General features: G+C 53.2%; 1 protein-coding gene across 6 annotated transcripts; it reads right to left on the reverse strand.

Annotated features, from left to right (window-relative positions):
• Window positions 1-3,913: 3,913 nt before the first annotated feature.
• LOC101933595 (zinc finger protein ZFP2-like) lies at window positions 3,914-19,863 on the reverse strand. Of its 6 annotated transcripts, none has more exons than XM_042848147.2 (3): window positions 19,379-19,863; window positions 17,465-17,708; window positions 3,914-10,287 (listed from the first exon to the last, which is right to left on the reverse strand). In XM_042848147.2, exons 2-3 carry the CDS (start codon window positions 17,497-17,499, stop codon window positions 8,385-8,387), a joined length of 1,938 nt encoding a protein of 645 aa, XP_042704081.1. In that variant the 5' UTR covers window positions 17,500-17,708; window positions 19,379-19,863; the 3' UTR covers window positions 3,914-8,384. The 6 variants fall into 6 exon arrangements, with proteins under 6 accessions (XP_042704081.1, XP_042704080.1, XP_005313405.1 ...); XM_042848146.2 differs by lacking the exon at window positions 19,379-19,863 and adding an exon at window positions 18,803-19,079; XM_005313348.4 differs by lacking the exon at window positions 17,465-17,708 and having other exon boundaries at window positions 19,379-19,850.
• Window positions 19,864-23,343: the final 3,480 nt, after the last annotated feature.

The following is a 23,343-nucleotide window of genomic DNA, read 5'->3' on the forward strand; positions in this document are numbered from 1 at the left end:
TCCCTTTAGTTTTGTGCTTTTCTCTGACAAACAGAGGCAGGTTTTATTTTTTTTAAATGAAGAAGACTCAAACTGCTGGCCCTGGGTTAAACAGAACGGTCCCTCAGTACATTTCTAGCACTGAGTGAGTGAGAGGTCGGCGTGGGGGTAGGCATGGAACAGGGGCAGTGGGTATTAGCCAGGTTGTGTTTGTGACTACGTGTGCTGTGCAATGAAGGGAGCAGGGCAGGGCAGGGCAGGTTAGGTTCCAGCCTCCGGGAGCTATTGTCTGGCACTGTGGGATAGTCCTGGAGCTGCTCTTTTTGATCAGTAAAACAATCCAGCAACACCTCTGGGACCTATTGTTACAGACTCTCTGCACACTCAGGTGGGTCACATTTCCAAGCTTTTCTCCCCAACTAAAAAGGCCTGGAAAATGCCATCCAATTGTCATCCCGTGGTTTCAGGAGATGAGCCCTGGCACAGGTGTCTGTGCCTTTCTCCAGCGCTGGAGACGGCCAAATTCAAAACACAATCCCACAGGGACGCAAGGCTGCTCAGGTGTGAGAGGTAACGGCAATACCCAGCATGCCAGAGCAGGGTGCAGCCCGTGCTATGTCTATGGCACATGGGTAACCAGGAGAGGGACACGTTGGGGCTGGTGTGAAACCCCGACGAGGGTCTGAATTGGTGGCAAAAATACTGTCTTAGAGAGAAGGAGTGAAATGAGCATCACCCCGACTGGACGGGCAGGTCTGGGGCACAGCACAGGGTCTGGGGCTGAGCCTGGGAATGGTCCAGAGCTAGGAGCTTTTCGGTCAGTGCTAAATCCCTCTAAGTGAGTTACCCCAAACAGCTCAGCGCCAGCCAGCCAGGGGTCTGCACTGACAGCCAGGGGTGAAAAGCAGCTTCTAGGGCCCTGAGCCACACTGAGCTGCGGTAGCGTGTTGGTTAGTTGAACCCAGAGCGCCCCCTGCTGTCAGCACAGGATGCTGGTTTGCTGGCATTTCACGGATGGGGAAGGGACTCCCAGCACACCCCAAAGGCTGTGAGGAATCGGGCTGCCTGCCCTCAATGGAGCTAAGGAGAGTCACCATCTGCGGGTTCCCCAGGGCATTATTTGGGGGGGGCAGTGAAATTCCTACAGCCCAAGGCCAGAAGGGACCACTGTGATCATCTAGCCTGAGTTCCTGTTTGGCACAGGCCAGAGACCTGCTCCACATAATGGCAGCAATTCCCCAGCTCACAGGACCCTGTGGAACGTGCTGGGTCCAAGGGCAGCCAGCTACAGAAACGGGCTCTGACTTGAGGCACAAAACAGCAGGTACAAGCCTCTGGGGCCCCATGAGTCCAGTGGAGGGCAACAAAAATGATTAGGGGGGCTGGAGCACATGACTTACGAGGCGAGGTTGAGGGAACTGGTATTGTTTAGTCTGCAGAAGGGAAGAATGAGGGGGGATCTGATAGCTGCTTTCAACTACCTGAAGGGGGGTTCCAAAGAGGATGGATCTAGACTGTTCTCAGTGGTAGCAGATGACAGAACAAGGAGTAATGGTCTCAAGTTGCAGTGGGGGAGGTTTAGGTTGGATATTAGGAAAAAACGTTTTCACTATGAGGGTGGTGAAGCACTGGAATGGGTTATCTAAGGAGGTGGTGGAATCTCCTTCCTTAGAGGTTTTTAAGGTCAGGCTTGACAAAGCCCTGGCTGGGATAATTTAGTTGTTGGTCTTGCTTTGAGCAAGGGGTTGGACTGGATGACCTCCTGAGGTCCCTTCCAACCCTGATATTCTATGATCCCCCTTCCCACCAGCAGCACAGCAGCCCATCTCAGCGCCCAACCCCAAGAGCAACCTCCGTCTCGAGCAGTGAATAGCTGCATGCTGCCTCTAACGTTAACAGCTGTGTGACCACAATGAACAGCACTAACAACTTGCATTGCCATCCTTACACTTCAGAGTCAATACCCATTGAGATGAATGGGGCTGGTTCACACCCCTCTGGAAAGTCAGGCTGGCTGCAGACTTAAGAACATAAGAATGGCTGTACTGGGTCAGACCAAAGGTCCATTAGCCCAGTGTCCTGTCTACCGACAGTGGCCAATGCCAGGTGCTCCAGAGGAAGTGAACCTAACAGGTAATGATCAAGTGATCTCTCTCCTGCCAGCCGTCTCCATCCTCTGACAAACAGAGTCTAGGGATTTAGGCACCATCACTGCATCAGGGCACGCTCATGTCAGTGCTGCCCACGCTCAGGAGATTATTGTGAGTCTGGCAGTATTTTTTGTATATCTGAAAGCCCAAGCCCCTGGCATCGTGAGCATAAGCCAGAATTCCAGATTTTTTTTTTTTTAGGTTTGTAGCCGTCCTGGTCACAAAGAAAAGCTTCAAAATGTGACCCCTAAAGGCTCATAAGTCAACAAATATAAAGAATTCTGGGTCTTTTAACGGAATGATTTTAAAGCCAATCCCATGACTTCAGGGGCCCAAATCATGACTTTCAAAGTCCTGGGGGTGGCAATGCTCAGTGGAGGTTTGGGGGGTTTCTTTGCCCTGTGTGGAACATTAATTCGAATGGATCCCCTGGTGTTGGGATGGGGGAAGCTATCGCTTAGTTACGTCTCACCATGGCTTGCAAACAGGCTCAAACCCTGGGCAGCTGGCTCATTTCCATGTGGTCTACTGGCTAGTGCAGAGGGCCCTATACAACCCAGCACTGCTATAGACCTGCAGTGAATGGGTGACTCTGACTTGACCCTGGGGGATTTGAGACCAGAATCCAGTGAAATGGATTAGGGGACTGGGGCACATGATTTATGAGGAGAGGCTGAGGGAACTGGGATTATTTAGTTTACAGAAGAGAAGAATGAGGAGGGATTTGATAGCTGCTTTCAACTACCTGAAAGGGGGTTCCAAAGAGGATGGATCTAGACTGTTCTCAGTGGTAGCAGATGACAGAACAAGGAGTAATGGTCTCAAGTTGCAGTGGGGGAAGTTTAGGTTGGATATTAGGAAAAACTATTTCACTATGAGGGTGGTGAAGCACTGGAATGCGTTACCTAGGGAGGTGTTGGAATCTCCATCCTTAGAGGCTTTTAAGGCCCAGCTTGACAAAGCCCTGGCTGGGATGATTTAGTTGTTGTTGGTCCTGCTTTGAGCAGGGGGTTGGACTAGATGACCTCCTGAGGTCCTTTCCAACCCTATTATTCTGATTTAGGCCACATTTATCCATTAGGGTTGTTCCAGGGTGAGCGCCAACCTGACTCCTAGGCTCACCCCGCCCCCCATGCCCGTGGGTGGAGGCTGCAGTTCCACTGGTGGAAGAGAGGCATGTTTGGGAACAGTTGGCATCTTTTGGGTTAGAACTGCTGCCATTCCAAGCAGCAGCCAGGCTAGAAGGGGCCCTGCCTGTGGCTGAGCCCCATGGAAACTTGTGACACAAGAAAGGTCAGCCACCCACAGGCACAAAGACCAAATGGATGCACTGGCTCCAGTCTCTGCATTTGGCCATAAAAGTTGGTCATTTTATGCTGGAGCCCACTTGTGCACGTCACAAAGCCACTGTACAGCACCCTGCTTTTCAGGAGTGTCCTAGCACTGCAGGAGGGAGAGGAGGAGGGCTGCGGGTCAGGATTGAGGGTCACTGGCAGTGCTGGGGAGGGACGGACCAGGGCTGGGATAGGGTTGAGGGGCACCTCAGGGCTACGGAGGCAGGGGTTGTGGGTTGGGACACCAGCATTGCTCCAGGAGATGGATTAGGTAACACCTGCCTGTTCTCCCCTTTTCCCTGCCCTACCCCTTCTTCCACAAGCACCAAACTGGGCCCACATTTAAAAACTGGTGGCTCTGGGGCAGTGGCAGTAGACCCCCATGGGATAATAGGAGCAACTGGCGAGCTGTGATCAGGCCCGGCCCACAGAGCAGAGATGAGACAGAGACACAGTTAAATAACTGTCCTGTAATTAGTGTTGAGGAGCTGAGTGGGGGTCCCCCACCCTTCCCTACAGTAGCAATACAAAAGGGGGACCCGAGGCAGTGAGAGTCCGCGCACAGAGTCCCATGGCTTCGGTGCTGGGGAGTTTAGTGTGGAGCCAGGCACCTCCAGGCCAGCACAGGCGCAGGGTGAGTCTAGGTGCAGGGGGTTGCTGGCCCCGTGTGACCTTCTCTGGGTAAGGTCCTTCCCCAGCCTCCCCCTGCTGATGGGCAGGCACAGCCGTAAGTCCACAGGAACCAGAAGGGAGCTTGGCAGCAGACAGTGCCCAGATACGCTCCCCGGCAGTCACCCCGTGCCCCGAGACGCAGGCAGGCCCAGGTGTGTAGTGACGATGCACCTGGCTCTCCCCAAGGCTGGATGAGTTTCTGGTGCAGGCAGGCCGGGCCCATCCCCTCCTCCCCACACTCCTTCCTGGGTGCAGGTGATGCAGGACCTGCCCAGGAACTTGAAATTTCCCATGACCATTTAAATAATTATCTGTGCCCAGAGGCTGCCCTGCCCCCAACTTCCTGAGGGAGGGTGTGGCCCCCTGGTATGCTGGGAATGGCCAAACCCTGCAGATGCCAACCAGCTGTGGATGGGCACCCAGCAGCCAGGCCAGGCCCCTGCAGGGGAGGGTTAGTGATTGGAATCTATACACACTGGGTGTGGCATATGCTGAACCAAACATGCCCGCTACCGAGTGAACACAGTACCCTCAGACCATGGGCCACACACTGCCAACCCGCTGGGCCACACCTCACTGCCTAAAACAGAGCAGGGCACGGCCACCACAGCACAGGGATGTAGCACCCAGCGACAGGCTGCAGCTGTCAGGTGAACCCCCCAGGCACCGCGTGGGTGAATTGCTCTACCCACCGCTCCCGGGGGCAGAGCCCAGCGCTGCCACTTCCCCTGCCAGGTCACATCCCCTGTGCACTCCACAGAGGCTGGGGAGAACATCCCATCGCCAGCAATAGGGCAAGTTACTTCTCCCAGCTGCAGATTCTAGGTGGACCCAGATCACCGACCTGTACCTCCTAACATTCATCCATCCCTGGGCTGCCCATTGAGCAGCCCCAACTGCATGGGGACAGTGCCCCTTGCTGGGGAACCCCACCAGGCAGCTGCACCTGCCTCTGCTCGCTGCCCCTCACCCCAGCAACTGGCTCTCGCAGGGTATCTTGCAGCAGGCCGGCAGGGCACAGCTAGACTCCCCCTTAGTCCATACGGCCCCCAGCATGATGGATCCCTAGGCACCATTGTAACCAACATGATACTGCATCTGTTCCACCGAGCTCCCTGCTACATGGCATGACTCATGGGCAGCTAGGTACCCTGCTGCTGGGAGGGCAGAGTGAGCAACCATCTCCTCCCAGGCTCAGCACCGGCTGACACGACTCCCACCCGCTCTGCAGGAGCTGCGGGTCTGAGAGCGTCTTCACCTCAGCTACAGCCCGTTGAATTGTCTGGACTGCCCCCCAGGCTTTTCCCACGCTAGCAGTAACCCTCCCCGCACTGAGCCGCAAAACGCAGCCATGGAGAGAACTGCTGGCTGATGGGTGCAATCAGCAGCCCCAGGAGAACCTGGCTCACCCCACACCCTGCTCCCCCGGGGTGGAGGTTGTAAACCCTTCTGCTACTGCACACGTGGCGCCGCTGGTCCCATCTCACACATCCTTGTCCTTTCTCCACTGGGGGGTCCCTCTGAGCAGCCTTCGCTACAGGAATGCTCCCCATTGGAGCAGAGAAGGGGGTACTGCGGGGTGGGGATGGAGCAGATAAAGGACAGCTGCCTACTCTTCAACTCTGCTCTAACAGGGAGCTGCACAGGGGGGAGGGAGGGGACACACTGTGTGCCCTGGGGGAGCTGGGTTCCCTGAAGGTCTCCTCAGAAGGCCTGGAGAGGCAGATGGCTCAGGAGCTCTCACAGCCCCAGATGGGACAAGGCTGCTAGGGCATTAACCAGGGGACTCCCCTTCCAGTGCCCTGTTAATGGGTTAAATGGGTGCAGGAAAGGGGGCCGATCCTTGCTGCCCCTGCAGGAGGACTGGCCATTTGAGGAACTGGCTCCATATCTCCTAACTTCCGAGAACAGGGCTGTGTGACACAAGGGCAAGGCCCCCACAGCCCCATCTACATTCCCTCAGCACTAGCACAGGGGAGCTCAGTCACAGCTGGGAAACTCATCGGACTGGGATGGAAAACCCCCAGCAGGATTTGACCCCGGCCCTACTGTGCCAAACCCCAGACAGCTAGAGCTAGAACTGAAGGAGGCAGTCCCTTAGCTGTAGCTGTAGCAGGCATTTATCCTCACACCCCACATGGCTCCTGGGAGCGCCCCACACAGTGGGTACACGTGCACATAAAGGTGTGACTGCAGCAAGCACACCTGCACAAGCAACAGCGGTGGTGGGGACACATCCTGCTGCCTACTCCACACACAGCCAGGCCCGCTGGCTCTGGGTCCACACTCAGGGGCCAGCAGCACCCAACGGCTGCAACTGAACCTCGTCCTCACTAGCAAATTGGGTCCTGCCAGGACAGGAGCTGGAGGGGCCGAGGTGACCGACACGATGCCCGGTGTAACTCAGTGCAGACGGGAAACACCTGTTACTGGAGCTTCAGCAGGGTGACACTCCCTGGGACTGGTGCTAGCACATGAAAGCACTCCCTAGGTGAGGTACTGTCCACGGGCGGACCGGGCGCTCCGTAACAAAAGGCAGTGCGTGATCCCACGAGAATGAGCTGGTGTGCTGGACACGTAGGGCCCGGCCCCAGCCGCCCCATAGCTCTCGTGTGGGTCACCCAGGGGCCAGGCTCTCAGCTTGGCTAGCAGGGCCCCCTGAACTCCCACTGGCTGCACATGTCTGCAATCTGGCACAGCAGGCATCTTTAACCCCTGCCTTCCCAGGGCAGAGGGGCCAGGAACCAGCCTGGCATGGGAGGGCTCATTCAACCCCCCTTTGTAGCTTCTTGTCTCAGAAGGGAAATTGGGATGCACCCATCGCTTATGTGCTGGTGCTTCTGGATGATATTTAGAGGAACCCCTTCTGCCCTTCGCCCCCTCCCCGACTTACTGTGAGAGGGAAATGCAGGCTGCCAGTCCCACTGTTCCTGGCAGATCCTATGAGTGGCCAGGCATAGGGTAGGGAGCAAGATCCGTCCACTCGCAGCGAGGATGGGGGTGGGGGTGGGGAATCCAGACTTTCTGTTGACACCTATTTAACCCGAGCATGGAGAAGTGTCAGACCCAACACCCACCCAGAGCTGAGAACTCCCCGCACTGACTCTCCAGTCCCCAAGGCAGCTCTCCATCCCAGCAGAGCAGACAGCACATGGGAGTGGGCCTGGCACCAGCTAGCAGCGAAGTGGCTCTGGGCTATAATTCACATTGTACGCCATTCTGGCATGTGCACACTTAGCGCAGGCTCAGAGAGCCCGATCTGGATGTGATGTAAGTTGTTTTCTTACTACGACACCAAGAGAGGGGAAAAGATTTGAGCGGATCTCATTACCTCCCCTTCTGTCTGTGGAGCGATGGGTGTGACTCGGTCACGTACGCATCCCAGCGCCCACGGGCTGGAGGTGCCAGACGCGAGGGGCTGTAGCCCAGCCCTCACCCTGTGGGTTCAGTTCCCACAGGAAAGCAACCCAGCATCCAAAACTGGGTGGACGGGGGCTTGACTCCCCAGCCCTCATTGCAGTGGGGTACAGCGAGCAAAAGCTCCGCTCAGCTCCAGGCAGCTGGGAGCCCTGTTACTGACTGAGAAGGAACCTGCTTTCCCATCCCCCTGGGGCTCACCCAGGAGCCCAGAAAGCCCCTCCCAGCTACACGGGGAGTTGCCAGCTTGCGATCCCCTGGCAGGGACCATGCTATCCAAGGAGAGGAACCCTGGGTCACAGGGATGCTGATGGAGCAGCCCCAAGGGGCCATCCTGGCTGTGCCCAGTCTGTGTGTTGATCCTGTCGGGAGGCTGCCATGGGGCAATGGCACAGAGGTGGGGCTCACAAACCCCTTTCTAGCTGGGGAGCACAGAGGAGACAGTCTGGCCCCCTGCAGGACAGGCATGGAGCAAACCCCTCACTGAGGAGCCAACCATTCCTCCCTTTCCCCGAGCTCCAGGGAGTGCCCAGAGAAGGGCCACGGGGCCCTGGAGGCAAGCAGCGACTCAGGCCAGGGCAACCCAGCCCTCCGCAGACCTTTAGCCCATACCCAATGCGCACATAGGAGCTTTCAGTGCCACTTATAGTGTGAGAGTGTGGCCTGGCTGGACTGCTCCTCCCAGCATGCACTGCTTCACCCTAATGCACGAGGGACTGCAGTGCACGTTGGGAGATGTAGCCTCCATGGGCCCAGCTAGAGTGGCACCACTGGGAGTTGCATGCAGCCTGGGCTGCACTCCCCGGCGGGGCATGCTGGAGCAGGAGCCGGGTCAGCCGTCGCGGTGCACACGCTGGTGCTGCAGCAGGTTGGAGGGGTGGGCAAAGCCCTTGTCGCAGACACTGCACTTGTAGGGGGTCTCGCCCGTGTGCACCTTCTCGTGCACCGTCAGGTAGGCCAGGTCCTTGAAGAACTTGTCGCAGAAGCTGCACTTGTAGGGGCGCTCCTCGCTATGCACCCGGTGGTGCTGCAGCAGCAGCGAGGGCCGGGCAAAGGCCTTCTGGCACACCTCGCACTTGTAGGGCCGCTCGCCCGTATGCGAGCGCTCGTGGATCACCAGGTAGGACGACTGCTTGAAGGCTTTGCCGCAGGTCTTGCAGACAAAGGGGCGCTCGCCGGTGTGCACCCGCTCATGCGAGGAGAGGGCGTTGGACTGCTTGAAGCCCTTGCCGCAGATGGGGCAGACGAAGGGCCGGTCGCCGGTGTGAACCCGCTCGTGCACCTTGAGGCTGTGACCGTAGGTGAACTTCTTGCCGCAGACGCCGCAGACGTGGGGCTTATCATCGCAGTGCTGGCGCTGATGCAGCAGCAGCGAGTTGGAGGTGGGGAAGTCCTTCCCGCAGTCGCCGCATTTGAAGGGCTTCTCGGTGCAGTGGGTGAGCATGTGGCGCTGCAGCTCGTAGGGCGTCTTGAAGCTCTTGTCGCAGCAGGCGCACTGGTAGGGGCGCTCGCCGGTGTGAATGCGCCGGTGCTCCTGGAGGTTGGACGAGCGCTTGAACTTCTTGCCGCACATCTCGCAGTGGAAGGGCCGCTCCTCGGTGTGCACCAGCCGGTGGCTCTTGAAGTCCGAGTGGCGCTTGAAGGAGGCCTCACAGAGGTCGCAGTGGAAGGGCCGCTCCTCGTTGTGCACCACTTCATGGCTGAACAGCTCCCAGGCCCGCTTGAAGGTCTTCTCGCACACGCTGCACGCGAAGGGCTTGTCGTCCACGATCACCTCCCGGATCTCCAGCTGGGGGCCTGCCCGCCTCAGGTGTGGCGGCAGCACCACCCCCTCGTCCAGCTCACCCGCCGCGCTGCCCAGCACCAGCTTGGCCGTGGAGTAGATCCCGTGCTCATCGATCAGCTGCACGAAGTCCGGCTTGGGGCGGGCGGTGCCGGGCCCAGCCAACCTGGGGGAGCTGAACCTCTTCTCCTCCTCTTCCCCCCACTCCAGTGCCAGGCCCTGGTCTTGCTCCTCCTCCCGCTTCATTGCCAGGCCCTGCCCCTCCTCCTCCTCCCGCTTCAATGCCAAGCCCTGCGCCTCCTCCTCCCCCTCTGGTGCCGGGTCCTGCCCCTCCTCCCCACTGCACTGGCGGAGTGGGAGGGAGGGCCCCACGTTGCCAGGCCCTGCCTCCTGGCCATTCTCCAAGGGTCTTTTCTTCCTCCGGAAGTTGCTGGCTTGGCCTCGCAGCAGCCGTAGCCTTTTGCCCTGAGAGGGCCCTGGCTCCTCGGCAGTGGCTGGCTGCCCCCTGTCCTGGCTTGGGGACACAGTAACCTTGCCAGGGGCCAGCTTCATGTACAGCCGGTGCTTCCGCCGGAACGGCCTGCGGGGCTGTGGTTCCCCTGGAGCCGGGGACTGGGGTGGCTCCTGGCACAGAGGGGACACCACCTCCTCTTCTCCCCCGTTCTGGTTCTGGCCTGACTCATCAGTGTCCTGGGGGGTGGCAGGGCTATGCTCCCCTTGGCACCGGCTGGGTGGGCAAAGAGGGGGAGAACTCCCGGGTCGCCCTGGAGAGCTCCCCACCATCGCTGGATCCCGCACGCTTCCACTCCGCTCCCAGGCCCCGTCTTCCTTCTCCGACCAGCCCGCCTGGACCATCCGGATACAGCTCAGCGGGGACGGGGCCTTGCTGGCAGGAGAAGCCAGATCATCCTCCATGACTGTGGGTGCCAGCCCCCGTTCCAGGCAGGATCCTCTGCAAAAGAGCAGGATGGAGAATTAAGAGCCTGGCACGGCCACCTTCACACTAGCAAGGCCCACTACTCCTGCCCTAGCACTACCCGCCCAGGCCTGCCTCTCCCTCTGCCCCCACCTCCCTCCGCCCAGCTCCCTGCCCAATCTCCAGGCACCTATTCCAGTGAGAAAGGGCTTTTCCATGGCTCACCTGCAGCAGTTACCATGCTAATCAGCTCACCAGAGGCAGAGAGGGAATGGGGCAGCACCCGCACCAGCCGGACAAGTGGACGGGAGGGAAGTGCATGGTGAATGATGGAGGGAGGGGAGGGTACAGGGTATGGCCCTTCCCCCATCGGCCATTACCCGGGTCTATGCCGTTCCCACACATGATGTCCTACCACCCCTTTGGGCAAGTGGAGTAGCTCAGACACGGGCACAACTGTTCCAGGGATGGGAGGGTGAAAACCAAATCTAGGTGGGCGAGAGCTGGGCGAGCAGAGACAGGGATGGGAGTGGAGAACAAGGAGCAGAACAGGAGGGGATTCAGGGCATGGTCAGGATGACATGTGGCTCACATCCACATAATGCTCCCTCTGGGATGCTCTCCCTCCCCGGGGGCTCCTGGGTTCCCCTGCCCCCACTCCTCCCCCATGTGTGAGGGGGGCCCCACCCCATGGTCCCCTAGAGGAAGTATCCAGGACAGGACAGGGCTCAGGACAGGGTCACTGCACCAGGAATTAGCACTCTGTCCTGGATGACTGGAGGCCTCGGCCATGGGGGCAGTCTGTGTCCAGGCTCACTCTGGTGGGACCCATCAGCCTCAGCGACTCTCTTGGGGAGGGGAGGGGAGGAGGAGCAGGCAGCAAGGAGCTGTCCTGCTGCATGGACCAGGCAGAACCCAATGAGCTCACCCAGCATGATAACCCCCTGCCGGATGGCTGAGCCTGCCGCCCAAGGCAGCACATCACTCCCTGGCAGGGAGCCTGTGGGACCCACATCCAAGGCTGCCGGAGGCAGAGCGACCTTCTGCATTCGAGGAGGGAGGGGAGGGGGAAAAGGTGTGGGGGGCCAAGACTCTGCCTCCCAGAGAGGAGCCCCAAGGGTCCTGCCATGACTACACCTGGCCAGTGCAGAGGAGCTTGCCGTCACCAGCAGAGGCCAGGACATCCACAGCTCACTCACACTGAGGGACAGGCCAAAGATACCCGACACCCTGCGCAGGGCACGATCCGATGCCACTCCTCCCACACCCACTGGCTCAGGAGCTGGGGGGGGCCTGCATCCCTCTATCTGGGAGCACCCACACCCCCGGAAAGGTCCTGCAACAGCAGGAAAGGATCCTGCTAAAGCATTTCAGGGCCAGACTCAGTTCATGTGACACCAAGCATGACAGTATGGACCTGCGTCACCCCGTCCCAACCATCGCCTTCGCGGCCGCCTCAGCAGCACCAGGACAGACAACAAGGGACTGTCTCCATGCAGAGTTGTGCCTGTTTAACCATAAAAATGGCCATGCTGGGTACAACCAAAGGTCCATCTAGCCCCGTATCCTGCCCTCCGACAGTGGCCAATGCCAGGTGCCCCAGAGGGAATGAACAGAACAGGGCAATTCTTGAGTGATCCATCCCGTCGTCATGGCAATCAGAGGTTTAGGGACACTCTGAGCATGGGGTTGCCTCCCTGCCCATGTTGGCTAATAGCCACTGATGGGCCTATTCTCCATCAAACTTCTCTAATTCATTTTTGAACCCAGTTATACTTTTGGCCTTCATAACATCCCCTGGCAACGAGTTCCAGAGGCTGACTGTGCATTGCGTGAAGAAATACTTCCCTATGTTTGTTTTAAACCTGCTGCCTATTAATTTCATTGGATGACCCCTAGTTCTTGTGCTATGTGAAGGGGTAAATAACACTTGCCCATTCACTTTCTTCACACCATTCGTGATTTTATAGACTTCTATTGCATCTCCCCTTAGCTGCCTCGTTTCTAAGCTGAACAGTCCCAGTGTTTTTAATATCCCCTAATATAGAAGCTGTTGCATACGTCTAATCATTTTTGTTACCCTTCTCTGTACCAATTCTAAAATATCTTTTTTGAGATGGGGCAGTCAGAACTGCACGCAGTATTCAAGGTGTGGGCGTACCATGGATTTATACAGAGGCATTATGATATTTTCTGTCTTATTACCTATCCTTTCCTAATGATTTATAACATTGTCAGCTTTTTTGATTGCTGCAATGCATTGAGCGGATGTTTTCAGAGAACTATCCACGATGATTCTAAGAGCTCTTTCTTGAGTGGTAACAGCTAGTTTAGATCTCATCATTTGTATATATTGTCAGGATTGAGTTTTACAATGTGTATTACTTTGCATTTATCAACACTGAATTTCATCTGCCATTTTGTTGCCCAGTCACCTCATTTTGTGAGATCCCTTTGTAACTCTTCGCAGTCAGCTTTGGACTTAACTATCTTGAGTAATTTTGTATCATCTGGAATCTTTACCACGTCACTGCTTACCCCTTTTTCCAGGTCATTTACGAATATGTTGAACAGCATTGATCCCAGTACAGATCTGCTATTTATCTCTCTCCACTGTGAAAACTGACCATTTATTCCTACTCTTTGTTTCCCATCTTTTAACCAGTTACTGATCCATAAGACGACCTTACCACCAGTCCCAGAACTGCTTACTTTGCTTAAGAGCCTTTGCTGAGGGACCTTAGCAAAGGCTTTCTGAAAGTCCAAGTACACAATATCCACTGGATCAGCCATATGCACATGTTTGTTGACTCCCTCAAAGAATTCTAATAGTTTGGTGAGGTATGATTTCCCTTTACAAAAGCTGTGCTGACACTTCCCAATCTCTGAGTCTGATAATTCTGTTCTTTACTATAGTTTCAACCAATGTGTCTGGTACTCAAGTTGGGCTTACCAGCCTATAATTGCCAGGATCGCCTCTGGAGCCTTTTAAAAAAAATTAGGATTACATTGGCTATCCTCCAGTCATCTGGTAGGCTGATTTAAGCGATAGGTTACATACCACAGTTAATATTTCTGCAATTTCATATTTGAGTTTCTTCAGAACTCTTGGTTGAATAAACAATAGTAAGTTCTCAGGAAGAGATAGTAATTTATTAATTTGTTCCAAAACTTCCTCTATCGACACCTCAATCTGGGACAGTTCTTCAGATTTTTCACCTAAAAAGAATGACTCAGGTGTGGGAATCTCCCTCACATCCTCTGCTGTGAAGACCGATGCAAAGAATTCATTTAGCTCCTCCACAACAACCTCTATTTCCTTGAATACTCCTTTAGCACCTTGATCATCCAGAAGCCCCAATGATCGTTTGGCAGGCTTCCTGCTTCTGATGTACTTACAATTTCTTTTTTGTTGTTAGTTGCTGTCGTTTGTTAGTTGTTCTTCAAATTCTTTTTTGGCCTGCCTCATTATACTTTTACACTCAACTTGCCAGAGTTTATGCTCCTTTCTATTTTCCTCAATAGGATTTGACTTCCAATTTTTAAAAAGACATCTTTGTTGCCTCTAACTCCCTCTTTTACTCTGTTGATTAGCCATAGTGGCATTTTTTGGTCCTCTTACTGTCCTCTCTCTTTAAACTATTATTTGGGGTATACATATAGTTTAAGCCCCTATTATGGGATTTGTAAAAAAGTTTCCATGCAGCTTGCAGGCATGTTACTCTTGTGATTGTTCCTTTTAATTTCTGTTTAACAAGCCTCTTCATTTTTGTGTCATTCCCCTTTTTGCAGTTTAATACTATGGCATAGGTTTCTTTGGTATTTTTCCCCCTACAAGGATGTGAAATTCAATTACACTCTGGTGGCCATTACCAAGTGGTTCAGCTATATTCACCTCTTGGACCAGATCCTGTGCACCACTTCGGACTAAATCAAGAATTGCCTCTCCTCTGGTGGGTTCCAGGACTACCTGCTCCAAGAAGCAGTCATTCATGGTGTCTAGAAACTTTATCTGTGCGTCCCATTCTGAGGTGACGTGTACACAGTCAATATGGGGATAACTGAAATCCCCCATTATTACTGAGTTTTCTGTTTCTGTAGATTCTCTAATTTCCCTCAGCATTTCTCAATCACCTTTACCATCTCGGTCAGGTGATCAGTTGCATATTCCTACTATTATTAGTCAAGCATGGAATGTCTATCCATAGAGATTCTATGGTACTGTTTGATTAATTTAAGATTTTTTTCTATATTTGACTCTCTGCTTTCTTTCACATATTCTACCACTCCCCCACCAGCATGGCCTACTCTGTCATCCTTACATATTTTTTACCCTGGTATTTCTGTGTCCCATTGATTATCATCTTTCCACCATCTTTCTGTGATGCGTATTTTATCAATATCCTCATTTAATATGAGGCACCCAAGTTCACCCATCTTCATATTTAGATTTCTTGCATTTATATACAAGCTCTTATCAAAATTTAGCCCTCTGCTTTCATGTGGTGTAACTGGATAGGACTCTTGTTTGACTGTTTGTCTTTGGTTCCTACCTGTATTTATCAACTTCTATCCTCACCTGTCTACTAGAATATAGAGTATCCTCTAATAAATCCTCGAGTAAGGGACATGTCTGTCTGAACTGCATGCTTCTGCACATCAGCACTGCCACTGCAAACCGGTTCAGTTAAACTGGCGCCTAAGGCCCCATGGATGCCCCTACTGGACACAAGTCACCCCCACAGGTCGGTTTGGGCCAATCCCCCTGCAAGCCAGGATCATGATTGTAGCAACAAGAGAGCCTCCATGCAGCCACCAGCGCCGCGCCAGCTAGGTATACCCGCTGAGCTGAGGAGCGCAGGCGGTCACCCCAATGGGCAGGCAACCAACCTGCAGCACTGACATTGAAAACAGTGATATGAGGTGCCTGAAGCAATTCACAGGTTGACACTGACTCTGCCCCAATGCACAGAAGGCTGATCCACCCCCCCATAGGGTGCACACAGTGGTTTCTTCCTTCTCAGAGGGTGCACACTGTGGTCTCCCCCATCCTCATCCCACGCCCCCACATAGGGGGCGCGCGCACACACACACACAAAATGGTCTCTCCCACCCCACCCCTGATAGGGAGCACAGACACAATGATTTCCCCCATCCTCCCCATAGAGCACATACACACTGGTCTCCCCCCCATCTCCCCCATAGGGTACATTTACAGACAATGGTCTCCCCCATCCCCACGGCATAGAGCACACACAATGGTCTCTCCCATCTCCCCATAGGGGACATTCACAGATAATGGTCTCCCCTATCCCCAGGGCATAGAGCGCGCGCACACACACACAGGTCTCCCTCATCGGGGGCACACAGGCTTGGGAAGGATGGCTTTCACCAAGCTAACCCTTCAAGAGTCCCGTTTAAACCTCATTTCTTCAAGCCTTGGGCAATATCCACAGATATTACACCACAGGTCTTTGGGATCTCTTAGAGATGCTCAACCCACATCGGCTGTCTCCCTTGGTTTGGGTTAACTCAAATCCCATTCTGGGGCAACTGTGTGACACCCCCCCCGGACCCCTTTTGGGTACCCAACCTGGGTCTTAGTGTTCTCAACACTGGGCCCTACCACCCACAAACTCATCACCCAGTTGGCCTGTGCTACAAGCACCCTAGGCTTCATGTTCACTGACCACATTTTAAGCTCATGGGGACAGAACCCATGGAGTTGTTTCAACCCAATAGGTTATATAAATTATCCAGCGTAGTGATGTAAGAACAGCCCTACTGGGTCAGATCAATGGTCCGTCTAGCCCAGTATCCTGCTTTCTGACAATGGTCACTGCCAGAGGCTTTAGAGGGAATGAACAGAACAGGGCAATTAGAGTGATTTGTCCTCTGTCATCCAGTCCAGGCTTCTGGAAGTGAGAAGTTTAGGGACACCCAGAGCATGGGGTTGTGTCCCGGACCATCTTGATAGACATACCCTCCATTAACTTCTCCAATTCTTTTTCTGAACCCAGTTATATTTTTGACCTTCACAACATCCCTTGGCGACGAGTTGCACAGACTGACTGTGCGTTGTGTGAAGAAGTACTTCCTTATGTTTGTTTTAAACCTGCTGCCTTTTAATTTCATCAGGAGACCCCTGGTTCTTGTGTTATGTGAAGGGGGAAATAACAATTCCTTCACACCCTTCATGATTTTATAGACCTCTGTCATTACCCCCATTAATCGTCTGTTCTAAGCTGAACAGTCCATCTTTTCAATCTCTCCTCATATGGAAGTTGTTCCATACCCCTCATCATTTTTGATGCCCTTCTCTGCACTTTTTCCAATTCTAATATCTTTTTTGATGCCTGCACCTTTTTACCCCATTTGTGGAGAGATTCTCCCATCAGGGCAGTGGCTTCCAAACACATCACACCCTGGATCTTTTGCACACACGGAAACCTTTTCCTAGAAGCTTCAGGTGTTGATTCAAATGTAAGCAACAAAGCCCCCAGTGTCAACTCCATCCAGCTGGCTATATGCCTCTTATACCTTGGGACCAAATAACAGGGTCAGACAGTGAAGCCAGTCCACAGGGTCAACCAGGTTCAAATTGCAAGCATTCTCAATGGCATCTATATCCCACTTCCCCATAAACTGGGGCAATTTGGTATCTAGACTCCTTGCAGAACTGGCTTCCCATGGTCTCTCCCCACCTACCCCCCTCTGGGAACTTGTGCTCCTTCACTTCTCCCTAGCCAGTTCATGCTGGTGCTGCTCCTCCTCCTGTTTTTACTGTTTCTATCAATCAGCTCACTCTCTTTCATGGTCCTTTAGTGTCTGTTCCTTTAGCTGAAGCTTCCTCACTTCCAGCTCCAACTTCCACTGTTCCAACTCTGGCGATGGGGAGTCAGGTCATGAGGACATCCTGCTACTGCCTCTGTTGCCCTCAGACTCTCTCAGGACTCCGCCTGGGCCTGGACCCTGGCTCGATCACCCTTCTCCAGCCATGCAATGAGCTGGGCCTTGTTTAACTTCCCAACATTTAACCCTCTTTCTGTACATGGCTCTTCTTAGGGAGGTGAATATACAGCACTGTCTTGCCGTTTCTTTTGACTAATCTTGTTTTGACTGCTGCAAGTCACTTACTGCAAAATATTATTGGTGTATTCAGCATCCCACCTCTACCACCAACTGTCCCAGGCCCGTGGGATCTGTGTTATACCTCAGATTTTGAGCAGCTCCTTGGAGGAACCCCATCAGTGTGCCAGACCCCCCCCCTTCTTCCTTAAGGGTGGGCTACACAGCCTCAAAGCCTCAGCGCCTGGGCCTCTGGGCTCCAGCCTGCCTTCTTCACCCTGTGAGCTCTGCCAGCAAGTCTCACTGAGACAGAGTCCTGTTCAGAGACTTTTTGCCCTCTCCCGGGATCAAGGCACCTCATCAAGGATTTTCAATGACACCAGGCAGCCCTTTCAAAACAGAGCAGGGTTTATTAGCCAACTGGAACACAGCAGGGCAGTCCTTAGGTTAGCACAGAGAAGCAAAGGTGAAGACAGAATTCAGACTGGCCAAGGCCAGGGCTCCACCCAGCCAAGCTGCTAGAATCCATTTTGGCTCTCTGTCTGAGGTGACAGTGTCTGTCTCTCTCCAAAGACCAGCTCTTAACATAGCCACCTGATACCTCCCCCTTTGTTCTCCAGCTCAGGGTCTTTCTTTGGTCTGCTTCCTTCCTTTTGGCTGTTGGTTGCTAGGCATGAAAGTCCCTGCTATTCAGGTTTCCATTGTTTTTCAGGATCCTCCACTAATTTTGGATTGGTTTCAGCCAGTCCTTTAACAGCCCATTGATACCATCCCAGACAATAATTACCTGACCCAATGTCTTATGTCATGTCTACTGCTCTTTTGAACCCTTTACATTCCATGCACAGCAATGCAAAACACAAAGAGAAACTGAGGCACACATATGAATCATACAGATATTAGCAAAATTCCCACATTTGTCACACCCTACAGAAGTGGGAGGGGGGGTGAGGAGGATTCTCTGAAGGACATGCTGAAGGAGTGATTAGAGAGGTAGGAGGAGAATTAGGAGAGGACAGAGTCACAGAAGCCCAAGTAGGACTAGATTGCAAGAAAAATAGCATGGTCAACTGCATCAAAGGTCGGTGGCTGGCTGGCTGGCGAAGAAGGATGAGGATGGAGCAGTGACTCTTGAAATTTGGTTAGCGACAGGTCACTGGAGATTTTGGTGAGAGCTGCCTCAATGTAGTGTTGGGAGTGGAAGCCGGATTGGAGAGGGTCTCGGATGGAATTGGAGGAAAGGAATTGAGAGAAGAGTGGGCTCAGGGACTTTTGTTTTGGTTTAAAATGGGAACCTACATGGGGAATATTTAACAACAGGCTCTTCAATCTAGGAGAGAAAGCTTGAACATGACTCAATGGCTGGAAGCTGAAGCCAGACAAATTCAGCCTGGAAATAAGGTGTAAATGTACAATGGGGAAGGTGACGAATCATTGGAAGAAGGTAGGTAACTGGGGTCATGGCAGATTCTTCATTACTTACCATTTCTGAACCCGGACAGGATGTTTTTGTAAGATCTCTGCTCTGGGGATCAGTGTGGGGCAGTTCTCTGGGCCGTGCTAGCTTATGGGAAGGGTCCCTTCTACCTTGGGTTCTAGGACTCCGCACAGGGCACATCCACCCTGGTCTTCCCGCCCCATCCACGGCCACCCCAATGGTCTCCCCATCTCCTCCCTGCCCCCCACACATTACTACCCCCCATCTGCTACCCCATCCCCATAGGGTGCATAAGATGGTCTCCCCACATCCCCTTCCTGCCCCCCCATGCACAGTGGTCTCCCCCCCATCTGCAGCCACATCCCCCCCTTAGGGTGCACATAATAGTATCCCCCATCTCCATCCACGCCCCACCCCAATCACCCTCAACACATCATAATCCCCCTCCATCCCCCACACATAATGGTCTCCCCTATCCGCAAGCCCATCCTCACCCTGGTCTCCCCCATCCTCCCCGGGCGCACAAATGGTCTCGCCCGCCCCGCTGTGCGCATGGGGCGCGGACGGGCCCATTCTCTCCCGGGGAGGGGTGTTTATCTCCGGGGGCAGTGGGGAACTCACCGGGCCACCACCACCAGCTCGCTCCCCTCTACCCTTCACATCCGGCCAGTGTCTCAGCAAAACGTCTCCCCCGCTCCGCCGACCGTCCAACCAGTCCTTCCCCCCAGCAACACTTCCGAGCTTCAGCACCCGTGCCCACGTGACTAGGGGCAGCCCCACTTCCGGCGCCAGGGAGATAGCCAGAGCTTGGACCCCCATTCGCTCTGCGCGTGAGAGCGGAGCTCCACTTGCTGGGGGACGGCTGTGCACATGCGCAGTAACCCCCCCCCGGTCCCTGGGCGGGGCAGTGAGCCTAAGCGGGCACGACGCGGCGGGAGGGGGCAGGAGCCTGAGCACACCTGGTCCGCGGCTGCACCGCGACTAATCGATACTCGGTGGCCAGCTGGTGATAATCAATGTCGGGTGCCGATAAACGGCCACTGATCACCAGTAGCTAGGGTGACCAGATGAGGGAAAGAAAATATCGGGACACATTAGGGGGGTGCCCACAGGAAGCCGAGTCAGCCCTGCCGGTGGATATCGGGGCAAATTATGTCCCGATCAAAGATTGGCGGGACAAACCCCGAAATATCGGGTCGTCTGGTCACCCTACCAGTAGCCGCCCACCAACCGCTAACAGCCCCAATGGCCAGTCCCCAACCAATCGTCAACCAATAAGAGCCCCAACGGACAGTCCTCAGCAATCAGTAACCGACAACCAACTGCTAACAGCCCCAACGGCCAGTCCCCAGCAATCAGTAACCGACAACCGATCACTGACAGCCCCAATGGCCAGTCCCCAACAATCAGTAACCGATCACTAACAGCCCCAATGGCCAGTCCCCAGCAATCAGTAACCGACAACCGATCACTGACAGCCCCAATGGCCAGTCCCCAGCAATCAGTAACCGACAACCAATCACTGACAGCCCCAACGGCCAGTCCCCAACTATCACTAACCGATCACTAACAGCCCCAACGGCCAGTCCTCAGCAATCAGTAACCGACAACCAATCACTGACAGCCCCAACGGCCAGTCCCCAACCATCACTAAACGATCACTAACAGCCCCAACGGCCAGTCCCCAACTATCACTAACCGATCACTAACAGCCCCAACGGCCAGTCCTCAGCAATCAGTAACCGACAACCAACTGCTAACAGCCCCAATGGTCAGTCCCCAACCATCACTAACCGATCACTGACAGCCCCAACGGCCAGTCCCCAACCATCAGTAACCGACAACCAATCACTGACAGCCCCAACGGCCAGTCCCCAACCATCACTAACCGACAACCAATCACTGACAGCCCCAACGGCCAGTCCCCAACCATCACTAACCGATCACTAACAGCCCCAACGGCCAGTCCCCAACCATCACTAACCGATCACTAACAGCCCCAGTCCTCAGCAATCAGTAACCGATCACCAACTGCTAACAGCCCCAATGGCCAGTCCTCAACCATCACTAACCGATCACTGACAGCCCCAATGGCCAGTCCTCAACCATCACTAACCAATCACTGACAGCCCCAACTGCCAGTCCCCAACCATCACTAACCGATCACTGACAGCCCCAATGGCCAGTCCCCAACAATCAGTAACCGACAACCAATCACTGACAGCCCCAACGGCCAGTCCCCAACCATCACTAAACGATCACTAACAGCCCCAACGGCCAGTCCCCAACCATCACTAACCGATCACTAACAGCCCCAGTCCTCAGCAATCAGTAACCGATCACCAACTGCTAACAGCCCCAACGGCCAGTCCCCAACCATCACTAACCGATCACTGATAGCCCCAACGGCCAGTCCCCAACAATCAGTAACCGATCACCAACTGCTAACAGCCCCAACGGCCAGTCCCCAACCATCACTAACCGATCACTAGCAGCCCCAATGGCCAGTCCCCAGCAATCAGTAAGTGATCACCAACTGTAACAGCCCCAACGGCCAGTCCCCAACAATCAGTAACCGACAACCGATCACTGATAGCCCCAACGGCCAGTCCCCAACCATCACTAACCGATCACCAACTGCTAACAGCCCCAATGGCCAGTTCCCAACAATCAGGAACCCATCACCAAAAGCTAACAACCCCAGTGGCCAATCCCCAGCAATCAGTAACGAATCACCAACCACTGACAGCCCCTATCAGTAACCAATCTTTTATAGGTCACCAATAATCTGCTGTACGTTACAGCAATCAGCCATCCGTAGTAATCAGTAATCAATTCGAGCCATCGGTAATCAACGCCCTGTTGATTTATAATAGCCATCAAGAATCAATTAATCATCAAGAATCAGCCACTATCTAATCAACTAGCAATCAACAGCAATCAATAATTAACCTGAGTAATCAGTGATGTGCCCCATCACAGCACTTCGTAACTGATAATAGTAACCATTATCAACTAGAGTCAGGAGTAATCAATCATCCATCATAACAATCAATAATCAGTAATAGTAATAATCAATTACAATAATCAGTATTACATCACAGTAATCAGCAAGCAATCATTTTAATAGTCAGTTATAATAATCACTAATCAGTGATCCAGCTTATTAGTGAACAATCAATAATTGATCATTACTAGGTTATAATAGCAGTGATCAATATAAATAATCAGCAATCAGTAACAAAAAAACAGTAATCGTTTAATTACTGATCAAAATAATTGCTAGTAAACAATAATCAAAAAGCAATTAGCATAGTAATCTATAACTGGATAGCAATAATAGTTAGCTGTAGATATCAGTATTAATAATAATAACTGATCAGAATTGGTAGTAAGCAAACAGTAATCCATAGTAATCAATAACTAGGAATGAAGAATATTCATCAATATTCTTCAGTAATTGGCAGCAATAGCCAATCTTAGAAAAGGAGACTGATAATCAGTGTGCGCCGGATTCACAAAGGGACGTAGGCGCCTAATTGCAACTTTAGGCGACTAAATCCCAGAATCAGGCCACACTGAGAGTCACCAAACCTCTGCTCAGCTGCTCCTGAACCCTGAAGGTGCCTTAACTCACCTGGCACCTGAATTTTTCTAGTAAAAATTCCCTAGGTACCTATGTTCCTGCTTCTGAGCCTGCGCACTGCAGCTCCACGCCAGGTATCTGGATACCTAAGTCCCAGAGCGATGCATGAACTGGGAAAATAGGAGTTTCTCTGTTTAACTAGCCTGGAGGCCCTTATAGCAGAGCTAACACAAAACAACTACTGGGAGGGGGGCAGAGGCCCTTGCTTGTGACTTTTAGCCCAGTGGCTAGGGTACTCACCTAAGGCATGGGAGATCCCCAGTTCAACCCCCCTTTCCACCTGAGAGGGGAAAGGAGAATTAGGATCTGCCACCCTCCACATGGGTATTGTAATCACTGAGCTTGAGGATACCCTTATGTGGGGAAAAGCCCCTAATCGCTCCTATTGAAGTTGTGCCATGGTGGAGAAATAATTTAAAAAGTCATCGGAGCAGAGTGTTTGGATCCCAGGTCTCCCACCTCCCCGATGAGTGTACCAACCACTAGGCGACACAGTCATTCTTATGCTTGTTTTCTCTCTAGCCCAATGTGTTTTCCATTGTTTATCCACACTGGAACAGCTTCAATATGAGCGAGTGAAAGAATCCCCTTCCTGAGCAGTGCCACACCGAAATTCCTTGTGAATCTATCCCCAAATATAATTGATCAGTTAATAATCAGCAGAAAATAAGTGTTGATCTTAGTATGAATATATATATATGGAGATATACCTATCACATAGAACTGGAAGGGACCCTGAAAGATTATTGAGTCCAGCCCCCTGCCTTCACTAGCAGGACCAAGAATTGATTTTGCCCCAGATGGCCCCCTCAAGGATTAAACTCACAACCCTTGGTTTAGCAGGCTAATACGCAAACCACTGAGCTATCCCTCCCCCCATGATAACTAGATTTGTGTGACATTCTGTACCTCAAAGTAACACCCTGGAACCTCCATATTC

This window comes from Chrysemys picta, chromosome 17 (genome assembly GCF_011386835.1).
Source record: "Chrysemys picta bellii isolate R12L10 chromosome 17, ASM1138683v2, whole genome shotgun sequence".
NCBI lineage: Eukaryota > Metazoa > Chordata > Testudines > Emydidae > Chrysemys > Chrysemys picta.

Coding starts and splice junctions, on each gene's coding strand:
- LOC101933595 (XM_042848147.2), bottom strand. CDS start 17,499: ATGGGGTTCCTCCAAGGAGCTGCTCAAAATCTGAG. Junction 10,288..17,464: donor GGAGCTGCTCAAAATCTGAG/GTATAACACAGA, acceptor GCTCTTTTGCAG/AGGATCCTGCCTGGAACGGG.